The sequence below is a fragment of the Lupinus angustifolius genome, chromosome LG19 (genome assembly GCF_001865875.1).
Source record: "Lupinus angustifolius cultivar Tanjil chromosome LG19, LupAngTanjil_v1.0, whole genome shotgun sequence".
Lineage (NCBI taxonomy): Eukaryota > Viridiplantae > Streptophyta > Magnoliopsida > Fabales > Fabaceae > Lupinus > Lupinus angustifolius.
In genome coordinates this window covers 6,054,136-6,064,661 of record NC_032027.1, presented here as the reverse complement: position 1 = coordinate 6,064,661, position 10,526 = coordinate 6,054,136, and the positions used below count along the sequence as shown (strand labels likewise).

The window sequence follows — 10,526 nt, the reverse complement described above, 5'->3', positions numbered from 1 at the left end:
TTAGAACTCGAACTGCCAGTTTTTGCAAATTTGGTGCACGACATCCATAAGTTTCCCACCATTGATCTGCATTGCATGTAATTTAAATTTACTTAACCATAATGAAAGGAAATAATAAAAATTAAATAAAATTATCAACTATGAGAGACTAATTATACCTGGCATTACTTTACTTCGTTTACGTATTGTAGCTGACCTTCCAAAATCTAACTCAGCATTTTTGTATATTCTCATCTCACTTGTTAGCTTATCTAGTAAATCAAGATCATTATAAGCATACTTCTCAATCACATCCAAAAGGCCAGATGTTGTGAACTTATGTTTTTCAAATTCTTCAACATTGAAGAAAAATGCGGGTTTAGCCAATAATCGGCAGCATGAAGATTTCTTTTCAATTGCAAGTCCCAACGACTATCCATAATATCCAAATAAGGCTTCACTTTAGTCTTGTTTCTTTGAAACCTCCTCTCCATCTCATGTCTAGCTTTAAAGATTGCTTGATAAAGAAAACCCATCGCAGGCTTGTCCTCACTATCAGCAATACATAACACACGAACAAGCGGCTTGGTAAGTTTGACAATATCAGCATATTGTTTCCAAAAGTTTGAATCCAATACTTCTTCCACGCATTTTTTTGCCTTAGCATCTTTAGAGTAAGCTGAGCTTGTCCATTCTCTAGATGTTACCAGAGATCTAAGTGCATCTTTTTGCGCCAAGATACTTTGTAATGCTACGAAATTAGTAGCAAAGCGAGTTGGAGCTGGACGAAGTATTTCTTTTCCATGAGTGTATTGTCTCATTAGAAATAATGGATGACAATGATTATATAAGTATTTGGTAATGTTTGTAGCATGTGATACCGTCTCAGCTACTTCTAGTAACTTTCCAATGTCTTGCATCATCAATTTTATACAACGAGCCGCACATGGAGACCAAAACAGGTTAGGGAACTCTTTCTCCAATAACCAGAAGCACATAATCAGAATAAAATCACATGATATCAAAGTAGTTAACCAATGTTGTTCCAAAGAGTTAAATTAAGAAGAAATGGTGAAGGAAGGAAGAGAAGAAGAAGGAAGCTTAGAATAAAATACCTGAGAAGAGAAGAAGGAAGCTTAGAACTTTGATGGTGGTTCCTTTAGGATAGTAGACGAGAAAATTAAAAAGGGTACGTCTTTAATCCACTTGTTTATTTCCAAATCGATCGATAATCATTGACAAGTATTTTTCACATCTTCAATCCACTTGTTTAATAAATGACCACGAACACGATAAAAGTTTGGAGCTTTATAACCTGGATTCATGCTACAAATTGCATCAATCATGGGTTGATAGTATGCTAAGTTAACAGCATTGAATGGCACAGAAGCATCAATCATCCATTTTGATATGGCTAGGTCACATTTCTCAATCATTTTCTTAGTTTGCAATACATTTTTTAAAGTAGGTTGAGCACCAGGAGTTGTTTTAGGCATGAAGAAAGAGCCTATGCGACCTTTCCCCTTTTGAGATGTAGATGTATGAGGTGTTTCAATTGGTTGAGTGTGCAATAAATCATTAACTTCATCACAAGGATTACTATCCTCATATTCCTCTTCTATTCTCCTTTTCTTATTCTTGATTTCATCAATTGATTTCTGTATTTGGTGTTGAATATTTGTTGGAACTTTCTTGCACTTTTCAACTTGTCCTTTTATTCCGGCCAAATGAGCCTTAAACCGACTGATGCCACCCCCTTTAATCTATTGAATGCAAAAAGAAGAAAAATTAGTAAGTAATTGACAAGGATCATCTAGAATGACAAGGACCTGCAAAAGGATAAAAAAGAACTTCTCCAATTCAACAATCAAGTACCTGCAAACAATTAGAAAAAATTAAAATATATAAAACAGATAAAAACAAATGGATGAAAATGGTGAGGTAAGAAGCACTAAGAAATGGATTATGAAAGAATAACTAAGAAAGTTTTTATCATTGGGAATGGTAACAAAAACTAATGTTGGGAAAGTTATTTTGCAATATGAATCGAATTATCCCTAGAAAAACAGATTCTTCAATCAGCTTGCTTCTAACATGTGAATATTTGCAATTAGTGCTAAAGGTGAGTCAATGTACATATTTTCAGTTAGCTTGCTTCAGAAAAACCAAGACACTTTTGATGTAGCTATAGTGAGTCAAATATTTGCGAAGACATGGCTGCGTAAGAAACTTTTACATTGACAGTGCATCAAAATTAAATCCATTTGATTATTAAGAGGAAAAGTTAACAAGTAACCTGTTTCATGCAAAAAAGACACAATAGAATCGTGCTTCCATTTTCCGCAATAACTTGTTTGCAATGCGCCCAAGCTGGATCTGATTTCCCCCTATAACTACTTGCAGAAGTATTTTCTGTTGATGCTTCTTGTGATGTTGGTAATTCGGGTTCAGTATATGTCATCTATTTCTATAACATGAGCAATTAAAAACAATTCCATTATAACTTGTGATGTGCCTATTGTTGAATATATGAATGTGTAATAATATAAGTAATACTCTTGATAAAGAGTGACATGTAGGACAGATAATGAAATCAAGAACTTTTGGAGGACTAGAATTCATGCATCTCATTTTCTAAATCAACAAATATCTCAAAAGTGCCTAAACTTTTATGATACACAACCAATCAATTTCATGGCTTAGTTGCTTTTACCAAAATCTAAATTGTTCTTCTGTGTTAAGCACCATGGTTTGAGAATTCCTCATTATCAGGTAGCTATGGTCACTGTCAAATATTATTAACTTGTGTTTAATGTAAAATTTGATTGCAAGACAGATCCAAAAAAATGATCATAGAAAAATATTAATCATATAAAACAAGCGCTAACTTAACATTAAAAATGTATAACCAGAAGCACATAATCAGAATAAAATCGCATGATATCAAAGTAGTTAACCAGTGTTGTTCCAAAGAGTTAAATTGAGCAATGACACCTTCAACATGGTAAACAAAGATTTTGCATGTAGAACATGGAGTATGGATGAATTATAGCAGCATAGTCATTTACAAGAATAAAATTTCAGGGTTTGTTTTTGGAATAACCCAAAAAGGCAAAAACTATCTTTTATGATAACATTTCTATATTGAAATGAACAATCTTACCTGAGAAAAGAAGAAGGAAGCTTAGAACTTTGATGGTGAAGGAAGGAAGTGTGGAAGTGAGATGAAAAAGGATTAAGAAGAAATGGGATTAAGAATTGAGAAGGAAGGAAGGGTTTGTTCGTGTGAATGAAGAAAAGGGGTTTCTAATTCTATGTGGTATGTGCCTATGTGGGGTTCTTTAAAATTATACGTATGAACCAGCCGGTTCAATCAAATTTCGGCTGGTTCACCGGTTTTGACACGGTTCACCGGTTTTTCTCCGGTTTATACCGGTTTTGATGCTTAGCCGGCACAACACTTGTTTCGTACAGGTTATGGGACCGGTTGGCCGGTTCTTCGGTCGAACCGCCCGGTCCGAATCGATTTTAATAACATTGGTATTGATCTTTTATTTCCTTTTTTTTCATTTACTTATTTTTTTTAATTAGTTTTATTTATTTATTTTAATTATTTTTAATTCCTTAGTATTATTTGTATAACAATCATATTATTATGTCAAACAAAACTCTACTAAAGTCCTTATATTCCCTTTTACCCAACCATCAAATTAAAAATTAGGAACTACAAATCATTCATTTTTATACTTGTGCTTACAAAAAGTAATTAAAAACTAATCTTTAAAGCAGTGTTGTGAAACCTGAGCCGGACGTCAAACCGGCAGAGGTCCCGTATTAGGTTTAACCGGTTTAAACGGTTAAATCGTCCCGTCTGACCGGGTGATTTCGTACATAATTAATAATTTTTATTTATAAATATACAGTTATATATAAATGTAAAACTTTATATAATTAATAATTATGTATAATTATATTGAAATAATACATCTTTATCTTTTTTTGGACCGTAGTAAAACAAAATATTAGAACATTGTCCCATTTTTTTATTTTTAAGTGAGCCGTCCGGTTTACTTCCCGGGTTAATCCGGTTTAACCGGGTTTAACATGGTCGGACCGGATTTTTTCCGATTCAAAGCGGTCCAACTCTCATTCGATTAAGACGGCAAACCAGAACCGTTTTCGTGTCCGATCAGTGGTTAGACCGGTCGGACCGTCCGGTCCGGTTCTAACAACACTGCTTTAAAGGTATGTCAAATCAAAAAGAATTTTTTTTCCTAATTTTAAAAATAAAGTATCTCAAACGGTTTAATTTTTACTACTTCAAAAAACCTATTTGAGACTAGATGCAGGATGAACATTAGCTTTGTTACTTCATCTATCTCACAAACAGTTTAAATTCAATTATTTCAAAAAAATCCTATTTTATTACTTAGTTCCATAATTATAAAAATAATCCAACACTATATTATTAAATAAGTTAAATATGAAAATCTTATAGTGAGGTTATGGTTCGAGTCATCTCTAACTTCTCCAAAAATGGGAAGAAGGTCTACGACCAACGTCGTCTCTAAGCTATTAATTCCCTGTATAAAAAAGTAATTCATAACGGTTGTGTCGCTTAATTTCATATATGAGAATTGTCCATAACCATTTTATCACCAAATTAATTATGAAATTTTTATGGTAAGGTTATGGTTCGAGTCGTCTCTAACTTCTCTGATAATGGGAAGAAGGTCTACGACCAACACCGTCTCTAAACTATTAATTTTCTATATAAAAGTAATTCATAACGGTTGTGTCGCTTAATTTCATATATGAAAATTGTCCATGACCATTTTATCACTAAATTAATTATGGAACTTTTATAGTAAGGTTATGTTTCGAGTCGTCTCTAACTTCTCCTAAAATGAGAAGAAGGTCTACGACCAACACTATCTCTAAAACTATTAATTCCATATATATATAATTAATAAACTATTTCATCGCCAAATTCTATATGTATAAATAATTAGAAACTATTTTACCAAATAAATTTTATGAGATTTTTATAATGATGTCATGGTTCGAGTTGTCTCCAACTCCTCTAAAAACGAGGAGAAAGTCTATGACCAACACCATTTCTAAACTATTAGTTTCATCAAATCGAAAATATTATATATTTTAAACAATTTCAAATTAATCAATTCAATAAATCAATACTTTGAACCTATTGGTATTTTCCAAATCGCTAACAATCAACCAAAGTAACTAAACAATTTTTGAACTAGAACTACATAGTCTTGATTTCCCTATTGCACCCGGGGATACGTATGAGCAAGATAACTTCTTGTCAGATGCAAATATAAAAATAAAAATATGTTGTTTACTAATTGAATTTTGAATGAATAATTTTTAAGGGTATAAAAATATGTGAGATTAGCGAGGGTACTGTTTTAATACGGGCAGATGGGGTGCTAATACCTTTCACGATCCATAATCGACTCCTGATTTCAGAATCCCCATTCAAAGATCATATTATCCTAATTGGGCATAAACTAGAGTTTTCTACGTTTTAACCGCAAAAAACGTAGTAGCGACTCCAAATCAATCGGGAGAGGTAGAAATCGAGTTCGCCTCTTCCTAAGTCGCAGGGCCGGTCTTCCAACCGAAAATTGGGTCGCGACAATGGATATACTGCTGGCAGAGAAAGTCCATTATGAAGAGACAAGGCCACTATGGTGGTACACTATGTATGGAAGTGTAGACTCTGAAGAATGGCTTTATTATAATCTCTCTCCAAGTCAGAATTCAAGATAAGAAGGAATCTTCCCGAAATAATCCAAAGTAAGGATAAAACATGGTATCATATAGGACAAAGTGTAATGAGTTGTAAAATAAAATAAAATGTGATGTAATATATATTATCATGTAAGATAAGGTGTGTTGAGTTGTAAGCTAGAGAATGGTGTGGTATGATACTGTAAGATAAGGTGTAGTGAGTTGTAAGATTCTTGTGATAGATATAAAGGTATGCTTCCTTCTATAAATAGGAATGCTTAGACCACATTGTACTCAGAACAAGAACGAAATAAAACTTGTGTTTTTTCATATACATGTCTTCCTTCTAAGCTTCTTATCTTTCTGAATATCATAGCTATAATGTTTATACCATAACCCTATACAGAGGTGTTACTGTGTTATGCACTTGCCTCTATGAGGATCATGTGCATCAGAAAAGAACATCTGACTTCAGATCCATGCTACGGTCCTGCCTATTATGGTAACATATTATATAAGAGTAGTCGGAACTTGAGACATATAACATCCAATGGTTGGCTCATTGAAGTCTCGGTTAGTGAACCTTGTTGGTGTGTTATCATGATAGGAGGCTCCCGGTCAGTGTGGTATCAAAGCCATCTCAGGAAAACATGGATACATATGATATGAATGTTATAGTAGAGGTGAGTAGGGAAATACACACTCATGAATAGCAATAAAAACATGTTTTCACTTTTTGTTCTTTCATTGAAATCAAGAATAAAAAATAGTCAAAGCAAACATAGTTTCCTTGATTTTTTCCCTATTTTGTATCTGAAATGACATATAAGGAGTGTAATAAGAATAGTTCAACTTTTTAACTCAATGCATATCATGAATAACATTCATGTACACTTTTATACTTTTTAAGTCAAAAAATACTCAATTAAAATTACTTCCACGCTTAACAATTAATCAGATTTTAATTAATTGTGGCTACATAGACAAACAATTATAGAAGTCTCACTTATTTCTTAGTACGACATTGGTTAGTTGTTGACTTGTAGTGGAATTAGATTGTGTGGGAGACAAACTTTACTTTCAAAATCAAATATGAGTGGCATAATCACTTTTGGATTGAGTTTTACCTAATCATTAGTCTTGATCATAGACCCCAAAAAATTAGCATCCTAATGATGCGTATTAAGAATTGAAATATAATTGTTATATAAAACTATTGCTTATAATAAATTAAAATTTTAAAATTAGTATTTCCTAATTAAGATATTTTATCTATTAAATATTTTTAACTAGTAACATTAGCCTTAGCCTTAATATATAGTTTTTATTACGGCTAATGTTACTATTTTAAAATATAATATTTAAAACATGATACTGGTTTCTAAGATGCTTCAACAATTAAATAGTGCAACATTTTTTTATATTGTTTTGTTACAAGATTATATACATTAATTTTCTAATATTATAATGTTTAGATATTATGCCATCACATGTACCAAACAACATTATAGTTACAATATTTGAAAGATTTGCCTCTAAAATTTTGAAGGGTGGATTGGGTTTCTAGGTCTAAAACATGAATGAAGTCTTATTCCTGTATGTTTTTTTTAAAGATAATTGTCATTATCAATTTGAAATCGCATGGGCGAATAAATACTATGTTATACAAAGTGTATCACATTTTGAAATGTATGCTGGTGGTAAAATATTGCCAATGCATAATAATTCTACTAATCTGAATGTAATTATCTTATTAGAGGACATGCGGTTCAAATCAAAAAGTGTATCACATTTTATTTGTTAAGATTTCAATGTCCTAGCTCAAAAAGAAAATCAAAATTGATGTGCGAAGGGAATTATGTACCTAGGAGAAGTAACCTTCTACATCTCATCACAAACTCAAATTCAGGAGTTGATATTTTATCTTCTAATTACATATGTCACTTCATTAATATAGAGACAAATACTTTAAAAAGTAAATAAAAATATAATTTTTAATGATATATTTATTCTTTTAATTATAATAAGATTACACTTTTATAAGTAAAAATAAATGAAGAAATATATTTTATCTCTTGATTAGTAGAGATGATATTTGTTCATATTCCACTGTCCATGTCCATGTAGGAGAAGTGTCAGCAAACTTAATAATAAGGAGTTGACAATTGGGTGGTCCATTTTTATCCATGTCTCGATAATTACTACATCCAATTTCATGATTTCTATTTCTATAGTAAAAACAATTAACAGGGAGGGACCACTAAATGGAGTATCAAACCTGTCCAACTCAGTCAGAATATTATCTGGTATATGAAAGTGGTGATTTCACTTTTTAATTTTAAGGATAAAAATATTATCTTAAAATAAATAAATGTTATTATATTTTATTTTTTCTTTGTTTTTTTATATCACTTCTTTCTTAATACCGAGAGGATTATGAGGAATTATACCATTTGTTTTTGTTTTTGTTTTACTTGTCTACTGAGGTAATTATTTTCATTTCTTAGGTTTAATGTTAAAAAAACCCTTCTTAAATTATTTGTATTTTTTAAAATTATCCCATGTTTATCTTGAATTCTCATATATTCAGGTCCAGTGAGGCAAGCTAATCACTTTCTATAATGGGGCTTAAGGCTATTACAGAATCTCTAATGAAAATAAAGGGAATCAAATCCCTAATCACAACATAATAATTAGGAGGTTAAACCTTTCACTAATGCAACAAGTGAATATGCCTCAGCCTAAAATCGATTTTCTACCTCGATTATAAAATTAATCTTTATCCTAATAACATTGAAAGTTAGCTAATTCAACCCCGGTTTACAACCGAAGTTGAAAGTCTAGAAAAGATGAGAATTATAAAAATAAACTAATATTAAACCTTGATAAACAACTTCAATTCATTTCCTTAACCAAGGGTGTTTCATGATTTTCGACCTCGTTCAAGGTAATGAACTGAGGTTGAAAATATATATTTTTTAATTTGAAATACAACTGTGGCAATACTATTGTGCCAATACCACCTATTCTAAAACATAAATTACATTGTTCAAAAACAACAAACATACATCACATGCTATATTGTTCAAGGCTACAAGTACACATTGTTCAAAAAGTACAACCAAAATGTTAAAAATAGTATATATATTATATTGTTCAATATTATATATACAAAATATATCGTGTAATTTTATTCTTATAAACCTTCAGTATTTCCTAAAAGGTACATAGTTTTCATCAACAATAACTTGTCGAATCTTTTGAGTCTTTCAACTTTATCTTCGACTTTCGTCAAGAGACACATAGAGGGTGAAGAGCAACTTAGGTGAAGTTAGATAATACCTAAGACTCCAATCCTTCTATTATTTTAATTTAAGGCAAACACTAAGACACTCACAATTTTGAAAATAAGAGTAACCTTAACATTGCCTACCTCTTGACTAATATTACCATACTCTAGGGTTTCATGTAATTATCTACATACATCTTTCTATAGGTAATCAAACAAGAGGTTTCATGTGAATGGGAAAGTTGTAGCCGGAGCCAATTCGTCTTTTGTGTGCCTTAGACCCAAGAAAGTGAATCCCTTGTCGCTGAATGAGTATAGGTCGATCTCTTTGATAGGTTGTATTTACAAGATTCTCTTCAAAGTCCTTGCTAATCGACTTAAGAATGTGATAGCCAATGTGATTTTTGAAGATCAGTCTGCCATTATCAAAGGGAGACAAATTCTTAATGGAGTGTTGGTTCTTAATGAGATCATTGATGATGTCCAGAGGAACGGGAAAAAGTGTGTTATTTTTAAAATCAACTTTGCCAAGGCTTACGATTCTGCCAATTGGAGCTTTCTCAATCATATGATGGATAAGTTGGGTTTTTGTGGCAAGTGGAGAGAGTGGATCATGGAGTGTATGTCGTCAGCTTTCTTTTCAATTCTGTTTAATGGTAGCCCTACGAAGAAGGTGAACATGTCACTCGAAATTAGACAAGATGATGCAGTTATAATTGGAAGATCATCAGCTCAGAATGTGATTGCAATGAGGTACATTCTTTGTCCTTTTGAAGCTTGTTCTGGTCTGACAGTTAACTTCAACAAATGTAGTTTGTATGGTGTCAACATTCCGCCATGTTTTGTGGACAGAATGGAAGAGTATCTAAATTGTAAGAAGGGTTCTTGGCCTATGAAGTTCTTGGGCATTCCGGTGGGGACTAATTATAGGAAAAAGAAGGTTTGGAAAGACATGGTATCCAATATGTCAAAGAGGTTGGCTACTTGGGAGAATCGTTTCCTTTCTTTTAGCGACCGAGTGGTGTTGATTAATGCAGTGCTTAATGCAATGCCAGTTTACCTGCTTTCTTTCTACAAAGCTCCTCCGTGTGTGATTAAGGAGGTGATTAAAATTCAGAGAGATTTTCTTTGGAGAGGTGGGGGTCATAGGAAAATTGTTTGGTTCAGGTGGGACTCAGTTTGTAAGGATCGAAAGAGGGGTGGTTTGGGAGTGAAACATGAAAGTGCGCATATCAAGATAGCACTTTGGAAAGGTCTCTCTATGTGTTTAGTTTTGATGAGGACAACTTGTGATCATGAAAGCTTGAAGATCATCAACAAATCAGCATGCTTAAGTCTCTAGATTGGTATTAGACTTAGACTAATAATTAGTTTAGGTTGAGTCTAAGGCTTAGGTAAACTCTATACATGTCTCATATGCATAAAACTTTAAATCATTTTAAGTTTTGAGATATGTCATTTATAATAATGTTCATGCATCATATAAATACATGTAATCTGT

At 32.3% G+C, this 10,526-nt stretch overlaps 1 protein-coding gene across 1 annotated transcript; it reads right to left on the bottom strand.

The window, feature by feature from the left end:
- On the bottom strand, positions 1,212 to 2,441 carry LOC109333939. The gene is made up of 2 exons (XM_019569520.1): positions 2,276 to 2,441; positions 1,212 to 1,742 (listed from the first exon to the last, which is right to left on the bottom strand). The coding sequence occupies exons 1-2, from the start codon at positions 2,438 to 2,440 to the stop codon at positions 1,212 to 1,214; spliced, it is 696 nt and encodes a 231-aa protein (XP_019425065.1). The 5' UTR covers position 2,441.